General features: G+C 43.6%; 1 gene segment (V, D, J or C); it reads left to right on the forward strand.

The window, feature by feature from the left end:
* The window catches only part of LOC144224601 (T-cell receptor gamma chain C region 5/10-13-like), a 31037-nt gene extending 18698 nt beyond the window's left edge, over positions 1-12339 (forward strand). The window contains 4 exon segments of the C gene segment in view: positions 229-558; positions 2342-2467; positions 10068-10115; positions 11743-12339. Coding sequence covers positions 229-558; positions 2342-2467; positions 10068-10115; positions 11743-11885 — 647 coding nt within the window.
* Positions 12340-25202: the final 12863 nt, after the last annotated feature.

Here is a 25202-nt window from a genome sequence, read left to right on the forward strand (position 1 = left end):
ATCCAAACTTTAATCCAGCTGCTGCCCTTAATAGCTGTGACTTTGGGCAACTTACATACTCTCTTGAACCCCTTGTCCCAGTGGGTTACACTGCGGATGGAAAGCCCTGGTCAGCACTAACTCCACGGCAACGTTTCCTTCCTTTTGCTGTGTGTTACGTGGTTCCAACAGCACAATGTTTCCATTTCTCTAATAATCTTTTAATTGTTATTTCATTTTCTCCCACAGATAAAAATCCTAATGAAGACATTTCCCCCAAACCGACAATTTTTCTTCCTTCAATTGCTGAAGTAAAACTTCAAAACACTGGAACGTATCTTTGTCTTCTTGAGGATTTCTTCCCTGATGTTATCGAGATAGATTGGAAAGAAAAAAATGGCAAAACAGTTCTGCAATCCCAGCAGGGAAACACCATGAAGACGAAGGACACATACATGAAATACACCTGGCTGACTGTGCGTGAGGAGTCAATGGATAAAGAACACAAATGTATCGTCAAACATGAGAAGAATAAAGGAACCATTGAACAAGAGATTCTTCTTCCATCCATAAACACAAGTATGTGCATGCACACATGAATATAACCTCCCAGAACCCTTTGTTTCAAAAGGAATACCATTCCTTTTCTGTTAAGAATCAATGGACAACAAACAAATAGAAATGTTTTCTAAATGTTTTACTCTTTTTTTAAAGAGGAGCCATCTTTAATGTTTATATATATATGTTTTTAATTTTTTAATGTTTATTTATTTTTGAGAGAGAGACAGAGCACAATAAAGGGAGAGACAGAGAGAGAGAGGGAGACACAGAATCTGAGCTGTCAGCACAGAGCCCGACACAGGGCTCGAGCTCACAAATTGTGAGATCATGAGCTGAGTCGAAGTCGGACACTCAACAGACAGAACCACCAAAGCGCCCCAGCATTTTACTTTTAATGGTAGCATAAAAGTCCAGATATTTGCTTACAGAATTAAAATATAATGGGCTTTGGAATATACAAAGAAAAAGATAAAGAAAAATTCACTTAGTCTTTCTTGCCTCAGTTTCATCATCCAAAATATGAAGGTGAACGTGATGTTTTTTAACACCACTCTATGGATTAAAAGAAAGAATACATATGAAAACACCTAGGAACCTCGCATACAGTAAGGGCTCCAAAAGAGACTGAACTTTTGATGATCTTACTGATACAGAGATAAGATACATTTCACATCTTTAGGGAATGTTCTACTCAACAGTCAAACTCCCTCTCACCTCAATTTGGTCTACTCAGAGTATCACCCTTCAACAGTTACAGGTGATAACATGCTGTTCATTTGATGGAGCTGGGTTGCAGCTCAACTAAAAATGGCAATTTGGCTCCTGAGTTTGTAGTATGGCCTTGTGTGGTTCAGACTTGAATTTTATATAAGACTGTAAGGTGAAATTTGGTGAGTAGACACGAGTGAGCTTATGTGTACAAACATCCTTTCATTGTCCACAATGGGTGTATTTCTACCACCGGTCAATGCTGCCCAGCAAACACTTATTGCAGTATGAGCGTGCACCTGGCCCGGAAGGGAGGCAGGTGAGCTACTGTCCCAAGGAGGATCACCACAGTAGAGCGAATACACTTTTCCTGATCACTCAGGATCACTCTTGATTCAGGCATACTATCTCAGAGGATCCCCGTTTTGCAAATGTGGGTCATATTTAGACAGAGTGGACAGAGCCGAATGTGCCCTCCCCTGGCTGTGAGCCAGTAACTGTAGACACAGAAGTCAAGTCCTGAGCATGGACATAACAGGCTAGGGCCCCGGACGGCTCAAGAGAAGGAACCAGCTTATACGTTCCCTGTAGTTAATAAGCACTTTCTACGCAGCGGGGAACAAGCACATAGCAAGACAGGTGAAGGGCTTTGCTATATATTTCTGATGTAAGTCTTTGTCCTTTGTTCTCTGGGAATGTTAAACAAACAAACAAGCAAACAAACAACAAAACCCTTGGACCCAAAATAGCAACACTTAACTTAAAACCTTGAGTCACTCAAGTAGTGACTTAATACCTAATCTCAGTGCAATTTCAGCCCTGGAAGAGTAACCTTTAACCTGTCAAGGAGGGAAATTCTTAGTCAGCACCAGTACTTTCCTAATTGACTCCTTCTTTTCCCCATGAGAGTGACCTTGACAATAATTTCCTTTTTTCCCACTCCTTCACTATGGTTAAAAATATTCTTTTCCTGTCTTCCTTTGGGGCTCCGGCCTACGTGCTAGATGGAATGCTCTCTGATTCATAGAGTGATTGATTAATACAGCCATTGGATCTTTAACATTTACTTGCTTGAATTTTTGCTCTTTAACAGGTTTGGCGGAGGCGAAACAATCCGAAGTGGATCCCGAGGGGCGTTCAGACACAAGGCAAAACACTGGGGTGGTAACTGTGAGCCCTGTGGGTTCTCTGTCGTCCTCACCGGTGTCCTGGGCTGCGGGTGAGTTCCTCTTGGTTTTAGGCTCCCCTCCCCTTGCCTTCGGGCTGCTGATCTAATGGGCCTTCCTTTCTAGGTCAGGTCAGCTCGGGCTGCCGAGGCTCATGCCCAGAGTCCGGGTGTGCTGGCAGAAAGGTGTGCCTGGAGCCAAGCCCCTAACCTCTCAGACCACAGTTGCCCTGGTAGAAACCTCAGCAAGGTTCCAGGAGAATTGTCGGTGGCGCACAGAGTCTTATTGTGTCCTGAACACAGTCACCTCTGAGTCCGAGACGCTGAGAGCAGCTGTCCTGACAAATGTGGACAGAACTAGACACGCAGCTCTGGGGTCCACGCAGAGCTCTCCCGTCCCTTCACCCACCCCCACTTCTCCCAGTTCTGGAAAAGGGCCTACACAGGATTGGCTTTAGGAAAGCAAAGTCCTTCTTGGAGACACCTGCAGTCTTTCTCTGTCCTCAGAGTGACCCATCTTCTCATGTCTTTGAAATGTAAACACGGCCCACAATTGCCTGGGACTGAGGGAAAGTAAGGCAAGATGCCTTTTTAAAATACCAACTGCTAAAGGTCTCCTGTGCCTTAACCCTGGTCAGTGTCCTTTGTAATTCCAGGGACACATAAAATCTGAACCTTTTCTCCATAAATTTTGCCATAAAAGTGACTCTACGATCTTCGCAGCAATCTGTGTGTCCACAGATACACGTCGTCAGTGTGAGGTATTTTTCTCTCTGCAAGTGTGGTCAAGGTTAGTTTGCAAAGAGCCCTGTTTCCTTAGTTTGAGGACAAGCACTCGCAAGGACTGGTCATTCTAAATTCTCAGAAAGATAGAATCTAACCCAGATGTGTTTCAACTTCACATGTTGGGCAAATATCCGGTTGTGGTTTCCGCAAAACAGACATGTTTTTAGAGTTACCAGCACTAAAATTAATTAAAACTCTCATGTGCCTGGCTTTACTAAAAGTCAAATAAGGAGATATGATCTCAGTTACAAAATGTTTAAAAAAAAACATCTTAGGAGAATGATAGACTGATGTTTCATGAGGGTTTTTTTTTAGCATTTTTATTTTTATACCAGTTAGTTAGCACACAGTGTTATACTAGTTTCATGTGTACAAAATATTGATTCTGCACTTCCGTACATCACCCTGTGCTCATTAGAACAAGGGCACTTCTTAATCTCCATCACCTATTTAACCCATCCTTTCCCATGTCTCCTAATGTTTTTATGGGTAATCAGAGCTAAACTGTTAGCAAGTAAATGGAATAGTTGTAATTAAAATTTTAAAAATTTAGGTAAACTTTTAAACAGTCTGCCGAGGCTTTTTGGGAAGCTAAAACAAAGTGTTGCAAAGTTAGGTCATCTGTTAAAGTAAGTTATATTCATTAAATATCTAGATGATTTCCAAGTATGATAAAATAGCAAATTTTGGGAGCATCTGGGTGGCGCTGTTGGTTAAGCGTCTGACTTCAGCTCAGGTCATGAATTCACCCCTCCTTAGTTGGAGCCCCATGTCGGGCTCTGTGCTGACAGCTCAGAGCCTGGAGCTGCTTCAGATTCTGTGTCTCCCTCTGTCTCTCTGCCCCTCCCCTGCTCAAGCTCTGTCTCTCTTTTTCAAAAATAAATAAACACTTAAAAGAAATAGTAAATTTTTTTTTAAGTTTACTCACTTATTTGGAGAGAGAGAGCACATGAGCAGGGGAGGGCCAGAGAGCAAAACTAGGAGAGAGAGCATCCCAAGCAGGGCACTGCCAGCACAGAGCCCCGTGTGGGACTCAAACCCAGAAACTATGAAATCATGACATGAGCCATAGTCCAGAGCTGGACGCTCACCAACAGATCTGCCCAGGCGCCCCATAAGTAGTAAATTATTAATTAATGAACACAGGTTTATCTACTTTTGGTTTTCTTATTGCACAGAAACTGAAGATACATTTGGGCCTGTTGTAAATGTATTTTGTGCTTTGCTAAAAAATAGTTTCATGAAGAAACAGCATGTTTCTAGACATTAGGAAATGTATTCATAAGTTTACCAATCCCAAATGCTGTTGACCAGACAGTTCACAACTGCTGCCTTACTAGTTTTCATTTAAAATGGAGATGTCTAAGAGTTAAGAATTCTGATAAATTTAACGAATTCTACTGGAAATAATAAGGGAAATAACCCAGAATGCAAAGAATGTAAGATGTGTGTATTTTAGTAAGAAAAAGTCTGATGCATGGAGTTATATTTTTTGAGCAAAATGAAAGAAAGAAAGAAAGAAAGAAAGAAAGAAAGAAAGAAAGAAAGGAAGGAAGGAAGGAAGGAAGGAAGGAAGGAAAAATTTTGTCCTAAAGGGGCCTCATCTAAAGAGGGTAAATTCAGAGGGCTCTTAGGTGGGTCAGTTGGGGTGGCATAAGACTTCGGCTCAGGCCATGATCTCAGGGTTGGTGAGTTCAAGCCCTGCATTGGGCTCTTTGCTGTCAGTAGTGAACCCCTTGGGATCCTCTGTCTCCTTCTCCCTGCCCCTCCTGGACTGTGCTCTTTCTCTTTCTCTCTCTTGAAAATAAATAAACATTAATAAATAAATAAATACATAAATAAGGTAAATCAAGACAAGCTCTGAATGTAAAAGAGAAAGCAATAAAGATTTGTAAACACCAGATGTTTGGAAAGGAAAGTTATGTGTGGTCAGGCTTGACTAAGATTGGAATGAAGAGTTTTCAAAACAGAAGTAGGCTGATCCAGGGGCACCAGGTGGCTCAGTCAGTGTAAAGACCTAGTCTTGGACTTGCTCAGGTCATGGTCTTAGGGCTCCTGGGTTCTACCCTAGCATCAGGCTCCATGCTGGCAGGGTAGAGCCTGGGATTCTCTCTTTCTCCCTGTCTTTGACCCTCCCCTTCCCCCCTCTTTCTCTCTCCCTCTCTCTCTCTCAAATAAATAAACGTAAAAAAAAAATGAAGCAAAGGTAAGCAGATAAAGCATTAGATTTTGGTTTTCTCTTTGTCAGAAGGACTAAAGGTTTTTGTGGTTTTCTGCTTGCTTTCTTTGGAGTTTTTGTCTGTTTAAGTCTCTTTGACCTGGAACATTCCAAAGAATTTGTTAAACCGATTTGGCTTATTTGATAAGTTAATGGAGAGCATTGTCAAATGGCAGGGTTGCTGTCCTAATGACTCTGTACCCTGGCTCCAGTGTGCTTCTGAATCAAGACGTCAAGGTGTGTTAACAATGGCAGTGTGTTCAAGAAAGAGCTGGAGTTGAGGGAAAACCAAGACAGTCACTTGGTTTTTTCTGACTCCCTGACAAACCCCGTTTTTCTTGCTTTATGTGTTTTCATGCCTTCACCCATCATTGGGCATTTAAGATGGCTCAAATTATAAACACACATCAGTGGTAAGACTTCTATAATAGTACAAAATAATTTACCCTGGGTGTCTAACCTGTTGGGTCCATAGTCTTGGAAAAACAGTTTTTTGTTCCAGAGGCTTCAGACTTCCTCCCTCGGGACACTTTGAACACCTGCAGCTGGACTTCACGCCACTGTCACCCAGGGTGCACTGTCCACATGCCCTTGTTACTGTTTGTACATTTCTGGGTGGGTTAAAGCCTTTCCCAGACACGAGACTGATGCCCTCACTGTGGCAAAGGCACTGTTAAAAATGGGTTTCCGGGGCGCCTGGGTGGCTTAGTTGGTTAAGCGTCCGACTTTCGCTTAGGTCACGATCTCACGGTTCGTGGGTTCGAGCCCCGCGTCGGGCTCTGTGCTGACTGCCAGCTCAGAGCCTGGAGCCTGTTTCGGATTCTGTGTCTCCCTCTCTCTCTGACCCTCCCCTGCTCACGCTGTCTCTCTCTCTCTCTTTCTCTCTCTCTCCTAGAAATAAATAAAACAACAAAAAAAAATAGGTTTCCCCCTCGGGGCACATCTTCTGTCATCTCCAGGGACCAATGCTCCTATTTTAGTGGGCAAATAATAGGAGCCTGAAGGAAAGCCTTGCAAACTTCTTGACCTCTCCGTGTGCCACCTTCTGCTGATCCCTGTGCCACATGCTTGTCTGTCCAGCTAGTGTACATCTACCATTTCTTATGCTCTAGTTTGTCATCAACAGGTTAGGGAAGCCTTCCAGGATCACAGTTCAAACGTTACCATTTACAGCCTGGTGATTGGGTATTTTAGACACGTCGTCAGAGGAAGACAGCCCTCAAACCCCCAGTGGGAGAGAGAGCTTCCCGGGTGCCCCTGTGTAACACTAAAGGTAATGAGGCTCCACCTGCCCCCGGGTCCTGACAGACACTGGGCATTTCTGACTCAAATGGAGAGAAAGTGAAGTAGCTGACAGGCAGGGAGACTGATTTTGCCCAAGACAGTGGATCAAGATCTCACGCTTTAACCAAACATGAAACCTTTTCTCCTTGTTTCTTTCCAGCGAATGGCCTGGAGAGATGACTCCAGCACCTGTGTCTCCCAGGTCACAGCCAACAGGGTAACTTTCGGAATTGTAGCAAGCTTTAATTTCAGACTAGGAGAAAATCTAACCTTGGTCCTAACTTTGCTCAAGCTAAATAAGACATCTCATTGATTGCCTCCCCTCAGTTTACACCCTGAGTTAGAAGGGACCTAAGAGGAAGCTTTCATGACCAGGATTCACTCCTTTGGTTGGGACCTACTTCCCTAGCTAGGGATCAGTGTAAATGAGGTTTGATCAAGACCTTCTCCTTCATTCTGAAAATTGTTGCAGAGTCTCATACTAATGTCATGGGCACCCAGCAAATATCCTTAGACTCTGGCCAAAGTAATTCTTGAAAATAAGATCATCCATGATTATCTCTTAGCTGAGCCAGGCTGGGTCTGTCCTCTAACCAAGACCACCTGCCATACCCAGATTAACAGATCTGGGGAGATTACAAGTCCATTATATCAGATCACTGCTGTTTAGACAAGCCACTTGGCTAAAAAGAGTGACTGCTTCAGCAAAGTCTTTCTTAGTTATTTGATTTTAATTGCTTTGTGTCTTGGGGACCATGGACTCAAATTACACTCCACACATTGGAACTGTCTTGTTTACAGTAATCATCATAATATCCCTGGTGTGTTATGTTCTCTCAAAAGCTTTAAATGTAAGTTCAGAGCCGGTAACCTACCAACAAATGATCTCTCTAAGACTGGAAATTCCAAAAGAACAAAAAGAACAACCCACTCATGAATGGGAAAACTAAGTGGTGAACTGTGAACACCACAGGGTTAAGCCAAAAGGTCAAGATGTGTGAGTATCACACAGAGGAACAACAAATTTGTGAGAACCTCAGAGCAGTTGCTGAGAGTGATGTTAATGCCTCCCATTTTGAGCTCATCTCTCAGTTAAGCTGAGAGTCTGCTCAAAAGGCAGGGTTGTTGAAAAGAAGACTTTAGGCTCAAAATGGCTTCACTGAGCTCAAGGTCCCAAGTCAGTAAGCTAAGACTTCCTACTTGTCCAACTGCATTTCAACCTCAGCATTGTAGCCTTTAACCCGTGGACCTGGGCATTTCCTGGTCTGCTCTAGGAAGGTTACTGGTTGACCCCCTCTGTCCCTCATTGACCATGACCTTGCCTAAAACAATGGATTCCTTGCTAATAACTTCTTTGTCTCTCCCTCTCAATCTTGAAAAACGTCTTTCTTGTGGCTCTTTGGAGCTCCCCTCTACTTGCTGGATAAGCTGCTCCCCAATTCATGAATGGATAGAGTCCATGGCCAATTAGGTCTTAAAAATGTACTCAGTTGAATTTTTGTTAATTCACAGATTCTTAGTTTGTCCAGCGGTCAGATTAGCGTCAAGCATTTACCTTTGCTTTCACCTGGGTTGAGATGAAAGAAAATGAAATTATATTGGTGAGAATACTTGCAGTTGAAAACTCAACATGGATGATTATTTTCCTACATGTACTATCCTTTCCTGAAACTAACTAGTGTAGCATTACTCCCTTTTTAAAATTTTTATCGCTAAGACACAGAGAGGAAGCAAATGGTAAGACATAAATTTAATGTAACTAATGGTTTGAAGTATCCTGTTGAGTTTTGTTTTTTCTAGTGATCAGAGAAAAGCAAAAGGTATAGTAAGTTCCCTGGTGATGATGAGGGCAAGGGAGAAGCTCCTGGTTATGACCTGTCTTACTTGGCACACGTTTCTGCAACAAATGTCTCCCAAGGTCTTTGCATTGCAACAGAGCCAATGAGGGCATTTCTGTTAAAAAAAAACTCAGTGGCAGATTTCTAGTGTTATTTCTTGCATATTTTTTATTGTTTCTGTTTTTGATAAAAGCTTGTATATATGTGTACACACACTTGAAAACACAGAACAGTGAAGTGATACTTTCAAGAAGTAAAGCTCATCTTGTCCCTGTTTTCGACCATGATTGAGAAGGAACACCTGGGACACACACACACATTTTACTGTGAAAGGGGCACCAGGGCGGCTCAGTGGGTTGAGTGTCCAGGTGTTGGTTTTGGTTCAGATCATGATCTCGGGGTTTGTGAGTTCAAGCCCTGCATCGGGCTCTGTGTTGGCAGGATGTAGCCTGCTTGGGATTCTCTTTCTCTCTGCCCCCTCCCCTGCTCACTCACTCTCTCTTTCTCCAAAAAAAAAAAAAAAACCACAAAAACTAAAACTAAATATCTTTTTAAAAATGAAGTATTTATCGTGAATCATTGTTACTTCAGTGACTTTACATCAACCAATGCATGATGATGAATGGTTTTGATTTATCTTTTTAAAAATTTATTATTTTAATTCCAGTTAGTTAACATACAGCGCTATATTAGTATGAGCTGCACAGAATGATGACTAAAGTCACTGTATGGAAAAGAAAGATATTTAAGGCACTTTAAAGTCAGCTCTTGAGGATGTTTTAACACTCAACAGAATTATGCTAATAGTTTCCTTCTTGGGATTTACCTGAAAGTTTATACCTCAAACCCATTTTTTAAATAGTGCACCCAAATTGGATTGTGTCAAAATCTAATTTGTTTATTGTGTGCATAAAATTGCACACCAGAGCCATGTGTGCAGGGACAGAGACACATGGAGCAGGGAAAGGATAAACCAAAACACCCTGGAATTCTTCCTGCATCCACCGGTCAATGATCTTTGTAAGAAGTTTTGTCTTAGGGCGTATACAGGGTGCTTTTTATTTTGGTTTTTTGGTTTTGTATTGTTTTGGTTTTACACTGTAGATAAATACAACCCTCATCTCTTGTTTTATATATTAAGATGGCTACCTATGTAACTTGGCCTGTCATTCTATCCCTTCAGCAAGTACACCCACATCCTGAGCTTCTGTAATAAATGGTCATTTGCTAAACTTGATGAAAGTTTCTGAAGGAAATGATATGTGAGGATCCACAATGGTGAACTTATGTTCAATTTGTATGGATTGTTTTACAAGGGGCTTTCCACCTGCTCTAGTCAATTTCACCATCATTCTGTGCAGAAATACAATATATGAATTGATCTCCTGAATTACAAAGAATCAGATCAGATCTACCTATCTGTGTATCTATCTGCTTATCTATCCATCCATCCATTTATCCACAACACAGACAAATGTCAAATAATGGATATGAACAATGGAATAATAGTTGCTCTCATTTCTTTCAGACTTTGCTGCTATTAACTACACAAAAGCTTCTCTGGAAGATGAAAATGGTAAGTTTTCTACTTGTTTGCCTTTATATTATGGGATAGCAGACTTCCCTCCTAAGCAACTTAACTTTTGAATATCTCTGGCTTCGGGGAGAAGCCTCACAATGGCAGGATCTTCCAAAATAGACTGAGTGATAATTTAAGTCAGTCCATCATTTCCCAGGGATCATCTTCATACAGTAAACGCTGCTTTGGGAATGAGAGGACTATAAAGTAGGAGTGTAGTGAGGAGGCTCTGAAGGCTTTTAACAAAGGACCTCATTCATTTCTGTGGCCTTTGTTTCTATTAACTGAGGAAAACATCATATTGCTCAAGATGTTTTTTTAACAAGTCTTATTCTTGCTGATGATTAATAAAGGAACTGGTGCTGAGAGGTTCTTGTACAAAAGGCGTTGTGTTACTGTCCATGCATTTTGTTTAATTCTCTTAACACTCACTATGAGTATTTCATTCCCATTTTCTCATGAGGATGATGAGCTAACATGAATCAAGTCCCTTGTATCATGCCACCCAGTGAGATCTGGGTTTCAACCCAGGCTAAATAAATTAGAGTTCATACACTGAGATTTTATTCTTCCTCTAAATCCCAAACCCAAGGCCCTGAGACAGGCTGCACACCTGGGAGGAGGTGTGATTGCACGGGTTTGGGTGCCAGAATCCACACTCACACCCCAGCCTTTAATTATGTATGTGCAACAATATTAGTAGACTATTTACATTTTCTGAGCCAACCACAAATGACACAAATAACACCCAACTTAGTTATTGAAAACATAAGTCCCCATAAGTGAAGTGTCTAGCATAGGGAATCTCATTCAGCTGCGACATAAGAAGCATTAGTTTCTGGCACTTTCTGTCCATGAATGCCCAAAGGAAATCATGAGGAGCGTAGGCTCTAATCCTGCTGATCTGCCCTCCAAGTCCAATATCAAGGGGCTCCTGGACTCTGGCTAATCATCATCATCATCATTATCACCACTGTCCTTTACATTTATCCATAATCACTCGAGGTGCTGGTATTTATTGCATGTAGAGATGCAGAATTACAGAGGGGCTTAGAACGTGTCCCTAAATGCCATGTGGCTTGGATTGAAATCTGGCCTTGTGTACTTACTAGTTGCATGAAATCAGGCAAATTGCTTCTCTCCCTGTCCTCGTTTATGTGAAAATAGGAATGAAAGTAAGAATCTCATGTTATTGGAAAATTAAATAAGATTAAGGCTTTCTATGCAAAGTTCTCAATTAATTGCATGTACTGTGTGGTTAATGGACATTGCCTCTTATTCTTACACAGAGACCTGCTGAGGATGAACAAATGCTAACAGCTATTATCACCAATGGTTTTCCCCACTGGGTTCATTAATTACAAACACAACCATCCTTGTTACTATTTTGGAATGTTCTAAGTGAATTTCATAGGTTTTTTACTGACTTGGCCTGCAAAGTGGATTCTGAGTAGTCTTGGTGGTGGTGGTAGTGGGGATGGGGGTGTAGATGTTTACACTCCAGTTGTACTGGTGCGAGAGTCACTTCAACCCAGGACATCAGAAATGTACCATGTGACCAACCTCCCAAACTAAGTCCCAGCCTTTCAAAAGAACAGGTGAAACTAATCAATGGCCTTTGTAGACCCCCTGCAGCTGCAGCGCACGAGCACCTCTGCCTACTACACCTACCTCCTCCTCCTGGCCAAGAGCGTGGTCTACACCATCCTCATCGCCATTGCTCTGCTTGGGAGAGCAGCGCTGCGAGACAGCGGGAAGAGTTCCTAACTCATGGGGCACCAAGGGTCCACTTTTCTTCATCGGCTATTGTCACTAAAAGTGTCTGCTGAGGATCGAGCGGGGCTTCCTTTCTGGGTTTGGGGCATTTCAGTTCACGGGTGTCTGCTTCTATTGTGTCACTATTGCAGAGCGGGTTCACACACCCCTGGGCAAACGGGAAAGGTCACTCTGCACCAAGATCAGAGTCTGCCGTGACTCAGGGTGGGGGGCATCCACGGAGTTTCAGCACCGCTCTCTCCTCACTGTCCGCCGGCTCCTCAGCCACCTGGCACCCTGGAACTCTGAGCACAACCAGCGGGCAGCTTCCCTAGTGTCCCTGGGGCTCTTTATCCAGATACCTGCCTAGGGGCCTTTATTTTACATTTCTGGAAGCTGCCATCTTTCCTACCTGAATGTTGTACTGTTTGTAACAACAGGCACAATAAAAACAATCAAAAACCTACTTTCACCTCTGTGGACATTCATTTGGTGAAATCTGAATACAAGGTAAGGGACAGCACGACAACTGAGCCTTCAAATTCAGCATTGGTTGTAGTAATGGCCAATGCCACATGTCTAATTCTTTCCGTGAGAGAGTCCCTGCTCCGCTTAGGGTTCTTTGGGACCCTGGCCCCAGGGAGCCACAGCCACTGAAGGTGCCCAGGTTATTTCTCCTTCTAAGTCAGCAGATTCAGACTCATTGGTTGTAAGACACTCTAGTGGTGACAGTTTCAGACGTAGTGTGACTGGCGGATGTGCTCAGACCTGACCAGTATTTCATGTGCACCATGTTTCCTGAGAGCTGTGCTGACTCTGGAAAGGTAGGGAGGTGGAGGGGTTAAGTGCATGGACTCTGAACCCCAAGTGCTTGAGTGTAAATCTTGCATCTATAGCTATTTGAACTCTCTGTGCCATAATTTTTTCATTTCTAAAATAGAGTTACAGGGACCCATCTCCCAGGTCGTGTGGATGACATGAGAGAATTCTGCTGGGCACATGCAAGTCTCCGACAGCATAAGCATCCACTGTTGGCAGCTCTGCTTTGGAAAATTCGAGAACACACATGCACACGCACACACACTAACAGGCATGAGGCTCATTTATATGTGTGTGCATATTGCTACCAACATGGATGTAACACAAAATGTTCAGGGTGTCATAGGTGGGGAAAAATAAAGTGATTGTATTCTTTTTGTTTTCATTAATGAGTTCATTTAAAGCAAAAAAAAATGTTTATATATTAGAAGGAAAACAATGTTTCATTTAAAATTGGGGATGATTTCTGTTCATTTACAACCAGCTTCTGTTTGTGTGGAACAGGAGCCTTTGGAGGCAAGTAGAGATTTTCTGTGGAAACAACGCAAGACCCACCAGGTACAAGGAAGAGAATATTTAATTCTGATCTACTCCTTGATTTTCAAGAATTTTATCAGAACTTTTCAGAAACCTGGGCCCCTACTTAGAGATCTGGAAGTGTTTCTGTGTGTGGAAAGCACAGAGCAAAGAGGGAAACTAGCAAATGACCGGAAGCCGTGTGGGCTGAGGTCTGTGCTGGGCGCTCCTGGCCAGTGTCCCCTTGACGTTCAACTCCTCAGCCCCTTCCTTCCCCAACCCAACCTGGGCTGCCCTGGGCTGGCAGGTGCAGAGAGGGGGGGGGCGGTGGTGCAGGGGACAGTGTGGGGGGCAGGAAGGCGCTGGTGCGGTGGGGGTGTTTTGTTTTCTCAGGTTTTTTTTGGTCTCTGTGTTCTGTCAACTGTGGTCGATTCGTGGAAAATGTTTGAAGTCAAACCGGCCCCTACTGGTTGGGGCTGTACAAGCCGTGGCTGGGTGCTGAGCGATAACAATAAGGGCAGTTAAACCACAGCTGACTCTGCTCACTTCTAAAATGCCACAGCTAATGAAAGAAAACTCCATCTGCACACACATAGGATTGCTGTCCAACATATCTCAGTTTGTGGTGAGGGGCTCCCCTAGCATATACCAAGTTGATTCCAAGTAGCCGCTACCTGAGTGGGGAATCACGCAGAGTTCTTGTAGCCCCAGGTAATCCTGACATTCCACAGAGAATCTGCGCTTTTTGATGGCATGTGATTTACTGAGGCTCAGGTCTTTTAGTCTCATTTCTCAGTGTAGACAGGTTGACACAGACCAGTGGCCACAGGGAGGCTGTAGATGTTCAACAGAGAGGTGCTTCTTTCCTCACAAGAACACAGACATATTGAGGTCCTGAGTCAACTGTGTCATTGAATGTCATCTATTGACTCAAATACATCCCTCTACAGGAAAAATGATTGTAGAGTCAAGCTGAAGTAGAGCAAGCTCAATAGAAGACATGCAGATCATATACGGGTGACTGGGGTCCAGAGAGAAGGGCTGTTCAGCAATGTGAACACAAAGAGCAAATGTTCCACCGCTGCCCCACCAGAACATGGTACAGAGAGGGTGCCCAGTTCTGGGACTCAGCCTGCCCAGTCCTTGGAGAAACAAAACTCTATTGCTGAGGTCACTGCTTTAGACTTTGACGGCTTGGCTTCTCAGCACAGTCTCATCATAGATTTCATTTCTCTTCTTCTGTGCTTGAGAGCCAACTTCTGAGTGAGCCCTGGCTTCCATGAACATGGGCCACATAGTACTGGTTTAGCCCAGCATGTGTGGGAGAGAGCTTTTTCTCAGGGTAAATTATACACTGACGTTCAGCATAGGCATCATCTGTGGACCTGTTATATATGCGACTCTACTCCTGAGACAAGAAAATCTAAATCTGACCACATCACCGAGTTGTTGAAATTGGAGCCCCAAGTCCAGAATTTGCAGACCCTCTCACCCCTTTCTCCATCATAAGAAGCTCTTTCTGGTTAAGCCTCAGACTTCTCCAGCCTTCCAGATGGCACTTCTGTCACTTGGTCCATTCTTAGAACAAGCACAGATGGAGGTGATCTGACCTGCACAAATGCACATTTGACCCCGTTGTTACATTTTTTGGCTTTCTCCTCAGGAATCATCAATGATACAACAATACTTGTTTTCTATTATGTACATTTTCTTTCTAAAAATTAGGAAAAAAATGTCTGAGAGCAGAATAAAAGGTAAATAATTATTTTATTTCCATGAAGTAGTCTACATCCACTTAAAATTATATTTATATAATTTATACATCACATAAAATTGTGTTCACGTATAAAGGAAAAGCAAATGTTAAATGAAAAAAACTGTGTATCACATAGGACTATATAAAAATAAAAACCTAAATACATCTGTGCAGATCAGAAGGACGAGAAGAAAATAACCAAATGACTTCAGTCATGTCTGCATATTCCAAAGTTTCTGCAATCAAGTGACTTTATTATTTTGCGATTGTCATTTTTAGAACAGTGAATAAACATATCAGCAGTAAGGCCACAATAATGTAAAATTACAAACACAAAATGAGGAGGGGGAGAAATGGAACTGTCAACGCTGGTGTGGGCAAATATTTTGAAGGACAGTTTCAGTGATTATTGGTCTACAAACATTTTTACATAAAGGATGTATTCGTCTCACAATCAGGGAAGAGAAATTAAAAAAAAAAGGAGCACGGGAAGACCAAGGTGAGGTTAGGGACAGAGCTCCTCGCACACAAGGGACGCAGCCGGCCTCACAGCTGCTTTCCTCTTCTCACAGAACACACCTCAAACAACACATGTCTTTTCTTCTGAGAATGTCTGCCTGCTTTAGAGGCAGGGACAAATCTGGCACAGGAGAATGAACAGAATCTTAAGAAAAGATTGTGTCCCACATGTAAGCCTCATAAAGCCACACCGTTCAGCGATGTTTGTGGTGACATAAATCGACAAAGTTATGGCCGTTGGAAGGCTTCACTTTCCAGCCTATTGAATGGTTGTAGACACACAGGGACAGATGAAATCCTTCCCACCTGGACAGGAGTCTGAGGAAGATGGTCATAGCACGACTTCCTGGTTCCAGGCTTACTCTCCACCTGTCAGGTCAATGGCACTTGAGCCACAATTCCAATGTCTTGGAAGTATTTGAGAGTCCTAAATAAAGCCAGAGATTTAATTAAAATGTATGCTTTGCATAATTTAAAAGTGAATGTAAGCAAGGTCTACAACCTGGACTAGTTCAACAAAGACCATTTCAGTGGTTGGAAAATGTCCAAATTCATGTAACATTTTGAGATATGTTTATGCTGAGAAGCTGCAGATCAGGGAACAAGAGAGGTGCTCTGGCCTTAAGAGACTCCCATTCCCCCCCCACTTCTCAACACCCAGCTCCGTGGGCATGAAGGTTTTTCCAAGACAGCACAGGCCATGAGGACAGGCAGCGAACTCACACAGTGTGAGGGAGCTCAGATGATTTGGGGCGGGGAGTGATGTGAGGGTGAACCGTGAGACTCAGGGGTGCACAGGCAGGAAGGCGGAAGCTGTGCTGGTCTGAGGTGGAGGTCATGGCTGCAGCAAGCGTGTGCTTGGCTGAAGCTGGGGCATGCTTAGCGGAAACTCAACAGAGCCCAAGCCAGCCCCACACTCCTGTGTGACCTTGAGGTGACAGGCATATGCAGAGGCACCATGAAAAGACTCAACAAAAATGTTCAGCTGGGAAGACTTAATACTTTTGCACATATAATCTATGTGCTAATTGCCTAAAATATGAATGTGCTACCCAATTCATGCAAAATAACTATTTGGTAGAGAGTCAAAGTCTTAATCAAGGTGTTTGAACATAATCTCTAATTAATCTTGGCCATAACTAAGCTGTGCAGACAAAGCAGTGATCCCTAGGAAGCGAGTTTGAAAATAAAATAACTAAAAAAGAAAATGGGAGAGTCATGAACAACCACATACTTCAGGAGATATAATATCACAGGTTTAGTGCAAGGAGCTCACTCAGCATTCAAACAGCATTGAAAGCAATCTTTTGTGGAAATGGAATTAATGCAATACATTTTAAATAAATTTATTTTAAATTAAAAAAATAAGAAGACAGGCAAAGAATCATAAAAATGTGACTATTATTAGGAGGAAAAGCCCCCACAACTCAATACAAACTCTTCTTCAGTGTGTCCAGATATTTTCTTTAACAGACAAAGACTTCACAGCGGCTATTACAAATTGTGTTAAAAAAAAAACACCTCTCAAAATCCATGCTTAAAGAAATAAAGGAAAATATGACAACAAGAAGTAAACAAATAGTTATTCTAAAGATAGATACCCAAATTGTAAGCAGAACCTATATTTAAAGTAAATAAAATCTATAACAGAAAAGTTTTATACCTGAGGTGAAATATCCACTAGGGAGCTGTAAGTTGGCAGAAGAAACCATTCAGTACAAGGGACCTTCTTCAACCTAATAAAGGGCGTCTGCGAAACGCAGAGCTAACATCATGTGTCGTGTTGAAACACTAAATGCTTTCCCCAATGACAAGGAAAAGACAAAGATGTGTGCTCTTGTCACTTCTATCCAACGTGATATTAAAGGCTTTAGCCAGTGCAAGTACAATAAAAGTAAAGATCTCTATTAGGTTGAAAAGGAAATACAAAAACGTCTCTATCCACAGATGACATGACCCCATAGGTGGGTAATTCCATGGAATCTACACGCACCAAAACCTAAACTACACCTACTAAACAAGGTTAGCATTGTCACAAGATACACACTCAAAGTACAGAAAGGCAGTTTTATGTCTGTATACTAACGTGCAAAACTTGAACATTCAATTAAGGAAAGAATTCCATTTGCAATGGAGCCAAAAATAATGACACATTTAGGAATTACTTTCACAAAAGAAGAGCCAAACTTCTATGCTGATAATTATAAAACAGGATAGAGGAAAACATTAAAAATATCAAAATAAGTGCAGAGAGTGTCCATGTTCATGGATTAGAGGATTCAATGTCATGATGGCAATTCTTACCACAGTCATTAAAGATTCAGTGAGTGGGCTTTGTGGCCACAAATTAATACACAGGCGACCCTCCTCCCTCAATGTGGCAGGCTGGTGCATTGGGACACTGAGGTTTGTGCAAAGGCCTCGCCCCCCAGGAGGGACCCCTGAAATACAGAGGCAGGGCTCCCCTGGTGGGTGGGGAGCCCGGACACAATCCCACAGGACCTCCTCCCCCCAACTAGGACCCCAGCCTGTGACAGCTGACCGGAGTGATGCCCACAGTGGCCTTGACCAACAGCATGGAGGTCAGGGGACACGGGGGTCAAGCTCAGGAAGTACTAACCAAGTGCAGAGTCAGTATACGTTAGCACATCACCACACACACACACACACACACACACACACACACACACACACACAGAGTGAGCCACCTGAAGGAGGAGGCATTTTACATTCTGACCCTAATTAAATTTACAGGCTGACACTCCTGCGATGCAGTTGTAACATCCAAGTATCAGCAACCATCTGACCACCTTCATAATCAGCAATGTCTTCTTACACGAGCTGCACTGCGGTTACTTTTCTTCCTGACATGTTTATATTTATAGGTTCATAAAATTAATAGATTATATAGAACAGAAAAGGCCAATCACTGGCCCAATGTTTATACAAGAGAATTCTTACTATGTTTCATTTTATTAACTTTTTTCCCTACAAAACTGTGCACTCAACATAAGCTCATCGGAGGGAACGTCATTCTCCACCAGCTCACTTCTCCGCCAGCGCTCATCCGGGTTCTTTACTCCATTCGGTGTAGAAACAGTACAACTTAGCTCTGCATCTCCCCAGTGCCCGACAAAGTCCCTACCGACCTATTTCTGGATATGGTGCAGGGTCTTCTACACAAGTGCAAGGAGACACCGAGTGATTGATTGGTTCACAGAAGTCCAGAAAGGCAAACCCCAGAATGACTGCGGATGAAAATCTCAAACTGAATACAACAATAAAGGCTTTTATACTATTGGAGAAAGACAAGTTTTCTGAAGCAAGACTCCAAATATGCCAAGTATGTAGTAAAAGAAATATCCGGCTGCAAAGTTGAGAATCTCTATTCAATGAAAGTGCCTTAGAGAAAGTTTAGACAATTGATAGGTTAGCTGAGGATATTTGTAAAAGCTAAAACTCATAAAGGATAAATAGATAAGAGATAAATTCATTCAAATAAACAATTAATAACAATTCCTATAATCTTAATAATTAAATGTGTATAACATTTTATCTTTAGTCATATGTATAACATATTTGTACTAATATATTACCTTTATATTTGCCTTATGTATCATTTGTATTTATAATATATTACTGTTTATAAGATATATAATTAAAACTAACAGCTTTATTTGTCTTACACTCTCCTAAGTGTTTTGTGTGTATTAAATTATTTTAATTTGGGGGGAGCCTAAGGGACTCAGTTGGTTAAGTGACCAACTCTTAGTTTTGACTCAGGTCACAATTTGTGAAATCAAGCTCTACATCAGGTTCTACCCAGAGCCTGTTTGGGATTTTCTCTCCCCATTTTCTCTGCCCGGCCCACTTGATCCCTAGTTCTCTCTCTCTCTGTCTTTCTCTCTCAAAATAAAGGAATAAAGGAAAATAAGAAACAAAAATTTATTTAAATTTTATAAACCAATAAAGTATTTTCNCGCTCTCCGCAGTTTTCACGGGCCCACGGACGCCAGACGCACCGGTCCACCGTCTCCTCTGAAGCTGGGGACCGGGACCGGCAGAGGGCAGCCCCGCACCTAAAACCCCCAGGCGCGCCCAGCACACAGGGGGGGAAGCAGGCGCCTGCCCGGGGCCCGGGCTGCCCCCTCGCTGAGCTGGGTGCCTGTGGGCCCAGGCTCCCCCGGGCTCCGCCGCGGAGGGGGAGGGGCGTGACATCCCCGCAGCGGCCGGCAGGGGGCGCTAGGCGTCAGTGCAAGGGACACGCAAATCCCCTCGATTTTAGGCAGGAAATAGAANTGCAAGTTAAAAGCAAAATACTGTCATTTTTAAAGCAGGAAGCACATTATAGAAAGGGAATGCAAAGTATAACAACGCTTTGCGATCACAGCAACAGCAAAATGAGGATAGAAATCAATCCCTGAAATACGAACATCCGAGCAGTTTACTTAGCGTACTTAGGGCACAGGCTTTGAGAGCCTGGCAGACTAGAAACCCTTGCTGTGCTCTTTCCGAGCTCGGCAATCTCAGGTCAGTTACTTGACCTCCCTAATCCTCTGTTGCATCTGCGGAATGGGATGGATAACACCTTATGTTATGCTTACAACGGAGGAATCAATAGGTACAATGCTTGATATCCAATAAGGGGTATTTGTTAATATTTAACAGGCCAATGATTTCTGTTATGATCTTCAAAAAATTAGTCTCTCTCAGAAGGAAATCAACTATTAATTCACAAGTACTAGAATAATTTCTATTGTGTTCTGAAGCCCATTACTGTTAAATGCATGACTGCTCTTCAAAACTAACTTACGCTCTTTGCTTATTGGCATACGCGAGTCATTCTTGGGTTCTGCAATCCCTCTGAATTTTTCTTCATGACTCCATAGTCTTTATAGTTAAAATAAACACACTCTGTCTCTTTCACTCTCTTAGCCTCTCTTTAAGATGAATTGTTTTGACTGAGTAAAATCTAGTACTAATATTATGTTCTTTTTGGTGCCGTAGCTCAGTAGTTTCTTTAACATTCTAGTGGAGGAGATCTCTCTTGCTACGTTTTGTTTTAGGAATTCTCTTTCTGCTCTAGTGTGATGGCAATTTTTACTGTCTTAATTTGGAAATCATGACACATCTGTCCCAGCGGGGATTTTCCACTGACACACAAGCGTGCCTGGGACAGTCTGCTCCCAGAGCTGCTCCTGTGAGGCCCGTGTCCCCTGCACGTGGTCCCTGAGCAGAGGAGGGTCAGCTTGATCCCTTGCCCTTCCTCCCTCCCCAGCTTCTGTGATGACACTTGGTACTTGTCTTCTTTTTGATAACAGCCATTCCTACAGGTGTGAGGTGATAGCTCATTGTGATTTGATTTACACTTGCCTGAATTTCAGATAAACAACAAATAATTACGTAACTTAAAAATAATTCTGTGGTTTATGTCCCAATATGGCATGGCACTTTGCACCATTTTTTTCCCATTAAATCTGACAAATCTATGTGAGGCTGCTTTTGCACTTGAGGATCCACAAAAATCTTCTTTCAAAATAATTTGCTATGCACACACACATACACACACACATCCATTTACCTTCGAGGAGAGTCAAGTGTACACCAATGTAACTGATCCTAATTTCTTCTAATAAGGTTGGTCAATGATTAGAAGATTTGTTCAGCTATTTAAAGGGGTCCGATGTGAGGAATGTCCAAGGAGCCTGACTGCCATCATTTGTTGACTGAGAACACTAATGTGTGCCTTACAGAACTGTATTATCTCCAAAGATTACAAAACTGAGATTGTTTCTAAGGGACCTAGTCCTGTGCCTCACTTGCAGTGGGTGCTCTGGTGCAGTTATTGAATTTGAAATGACAAATGACAGGTGCACTCAGTGAGAAGTGCCCACAGTAGAGAGGAGGGATTAGAGATTCGAATCCTGCCTCAGCTGCTCATGGTCCTGTGATATTGAATGGGTCACCTATACTGGGGTGCTGTTTTCTCATCTTTAATGATGAAGAACAATGAGGCTTCAGGAATGAATGCTTTCTTTTGCCCAAAGAAAACCTTCCTCTGCTTTTTGGTCCTTCTAGCTGGATTTGGAATCACAGTGACATGAGACAGATTACCAGGAGAAAATCAATTGTAACGGGCAAAGGTATGGGGAGTCCACACAGACACGGAAATTCCAAAGACAATGAGGCAACAGGAAGCTGAATGGGGCAAAGGAGAGGGGCAGGTCTGAGGACGCAAAGGGGGCCAGGAGCAGGGACGTGAGAGGAGGTGTTGGGAAGAACCAAGCCCAGTCATGACGGCGAGTTCCTTAGGTAAAGCAGAGTCTGGTAATAGCTCTCTTCCTGGCACACACCCCCCTTTCCAGTGTAAATTTGGAGATTTGAGGAGGAGGCACAGAGATCCTCCTGCATGCAGGGGGTTTTATTACCTTTAATTCAAAATGATCTCTATGGCCTGCCTTGAGCCCCGCACTATTCATCATTAAGTGTCTAAGCTTCTGTGATTCCATAGCAAAATGTGACCATGCTGCTTAGGACATGGTTTTAAAAAAGAGGTTACTCATCTAATAGAAGACATGATTTTTTTAAATTTATTCAACTCACAGTGCCGTAAAGGTATAAGCGGCAGATTAAAGAAAATATTTTATCCACAGTCCACTCATCAGAATTTATCAATGCTTAGTCTATTTGGGATTTTCCTGGCTTGTCCCGTTCACTGAAAGTTGACCTCATGTCTGCATCCCGTTTATTCCGCGTGACTAAGTGACGCAGGCCAACTGGACTGGAGCCCAGACTCTGCGGGTCGGAGGGGAGCTGTCCCAGGTAGGAGGGCACGCCGCCTCTCAGACGTCACAGAGAAGGTCCGGGCCTCCGCACCTGGCCCTCGGCACAGGGTCTGCCCGAGTCCAGACCTGCTGTGACCCACCCGCCTCTCCCCTGGGGCTGAGGTCTGGGGCCATCAGAACAGTTTCATTCATGCAGCCGCGGGATGACCTGGGGGGTCAGGAAGTCCTGCTCCCTCAAGTGCCCCGTACTTTCTTCCTGGACACAGTGTGGTCCTGATGAGACCCTCCACTCTCTACATGAGGGCCAAGTGAAAGCTTTGACTACTCTATCTGTCCTACTCAAGAGTTCTCCTCTGTTATTTTTTTAAATGTGTCACTGTTGGAGAAATAGGATCCTCTAGTGCTACTTACAGATAAGCACAGAGGCACCACATCAGAGAGAGAGGAAAGGAAAGCCATTGCCACTTGTTGACATACATTTTTGAGCCCAAGAGGGAGCCCCTCCAGCACAGGGTGCCATGTAGTCAGACCGACACTTTGGCGCCTTTCCTGTTCCGTAAATGCTACCCTTGACCAGAAATACCATTTATCCCCACCAGCCAGTCCCCAAACACCAAGAATCAAACATCTAAGGCTCTATAAAACTCTCTCTTGCCCCTAATCCCTGGGGAAACATGCTGCACTGTGCCTGAGCCACTGAACTCCCCAGTGCATGGATTATTCCTCTCTGAATAAGAGACATCACATTCTACAACCTAAAGTGTTTTACTTTTGTCATTTGACACATTCAGAGGAGTACTTGTCGGGAGATTTAGGACAGACTTTATTAAATACTAAGGCCAGTCCTGGCCAACAGTTGTTGAACCTTTAATCTGTGCAGTATTTGAATAACAACGGTAACTGTAATTGAGAAAAACAGAGTTTTGAATACTGACAATGTGAAATAAAATTTATTTTCATAAATCAATAGACCGTTGTGGATTTTGACCCCCAAAGTGAGATTTTCGTATTGGTGAAACTCTAAGACATAGAGAAAGTAGGAAGAAAAGAGGTCACCTCATCTCCCACCACCTACATTGCTCACCTAATATGGAGACCCTTCCTACCTGCGTTTTGCTGTGTACATGTCTCTTCCACTGTCACTGTCTTTTCTGCTAAACATTTTTAGCACAGCTGCCCAGACACCTGCTTGAGGGTCTGAATTTTGGCCCTGAAATATCCTTTTAGCGGAGTATTCTACTCAACTCTTCACCAACTCAGCACTACATTAAAGCCTGCATTTTGGACATTTGAGACTTGAACCTTAATGATAGCTGAGTATGTCTGTCTTTCAGTTTTTACCAGGAGGAGGAGCTCAGGAGCGGGGTCTGGAAGTGGTTGGTGAAGGACCCACGCCTCCCTGGCCCAGCCAAGCCCCCTCCCTGGCTGGCCCCACTGCCCTCTCCCTGCAGGAGGTCAGGCTGTAATTAGTATAACTAATTGCCATAAATATGCCCAGGAGTCCCTGCTATACTTGGCATAACTGAAATAGAGCTCTGATTTCAGTCAGAAGTCAATTTCTCAAAGCTCCATTTCCGATGCAGTCCTCAGCTGACCCTTCACAAGGCCCTGCCTTTACCATTCCTGAGGATCTGACCCTGGGACAGCAGTACATGGTCCCGCCCCCCGCTCTGCACCACCTCTGCTCTCTGGGCCCCTCCTCCCCACTCCCCCTCCTCTCTCTCACCAGTATCTGCTGGCACCAACTGCAAGTGGCAGCTCAGACCTTCCCCTGACTCCGCCACTCACCCAGGTGGTCTCCTCCCAGCAGGTGCAGCCGCTATGTCACCCTGGGCTTCTGTCCACCCGGAGGGACTCAGAGCCAGGCTGGGTCTCCTTGCAATCCTGTGCGCCCTCCTGTTTCCCGGTAAGTCGGGACTCCCTCCCCTGTGCCCGGTGCGGGGGGTGGCCTGGGACCTCAGGGTTTCCCTTGCAAGCAGCCCTGTGGCGGTGAGACCTGGCAGCCAGCCTGGGTCATGGCGCAGGCAGCTCGGCCTCCTGTCCTNAACTGATCCTATCACAAACTAGTCATTCCTACCTACTGTAGTTCTGCTGTCTTTATTTTTTTTAATGTCTACATTGAAGTTACATAAAATCTGCAGCTATATTCTGAAAATGTTCAAATTAACATCTGTCATCTGTGGGTCAACAGATTTCTTTGATGGTTTTTCTTTGAGCAACCAAAGATGATTAATTAACGTGTACTGAGCTGCATGTACAGTCATTCCCTCAAGAGGTTCAGTTCCAGGGGTCACCTGGGTGGCTTGATCGGTCAAGCATCTGACTCTTGGTCTCAGCTCTGGTCATGATCTCACAGTTTCATGAGTTTGAACCCCACGTTGGGCTCCACACTGATAGTGCAGAGCCTGCTTGGGATTCTCTGTCTTTCTCTCTCTGCTCCTCCCCCACTCAGCCTGTCTCTATGTCTTTTAAAACTAAATAAATAAACTGAAAAAAAAAGCTCAGTTCCATATAAAAATAAATAAAAATAATGCAANCTGCACAAGGCGGTTCAGAGGAAGACGCTGAATCCAGAGTGCAGCAGGGGCTGTGAGAACCAAGTCTCCTCCCGTGTGGAGGGAGGTCATCCTGGGATGAGCAGGAGGCAGGGAACGAGTCAGAAGGGCGAGGAAAGTGCCAGAGGAGAATCTGTTTTCAACTGGTAAGTTTCATGCCTCCTCCAGCCTCAGAATGAGGAAGAGATGACACATGTAAGTTATCAGCAATGACGAGGCTTCCCTCCCCGTCAACACACCAGAGTTGAACACTGTTTGCTCTGACCACCGCGCCCTGCTCCAGGGTGCCCACGTGAGGGGTGAGGGGGCACAGTGGGGGCCACAGTCCATCCCAAGTCCTTCCCTCTCTATACTATGAGCGGGGCTGCAGCAGCCTGGG

This window comes from Crocuta crocuta, unplaced genomic scaffold, assembly GCF_008692635.1.
Source record: "Crocuta crocuta isolate KB4526 unplaced genomic scaffold, BGI_CrCroc_1.0 scaffold495, whole genome shotgun sequence".
In the NCBI taxonomy this organism is placed as follows: Eukaryota; Metazoa; Chordata; class Mammalia; order Carnivora; family Hyaenidae; genus Crocuta; species Crocuta crocuta.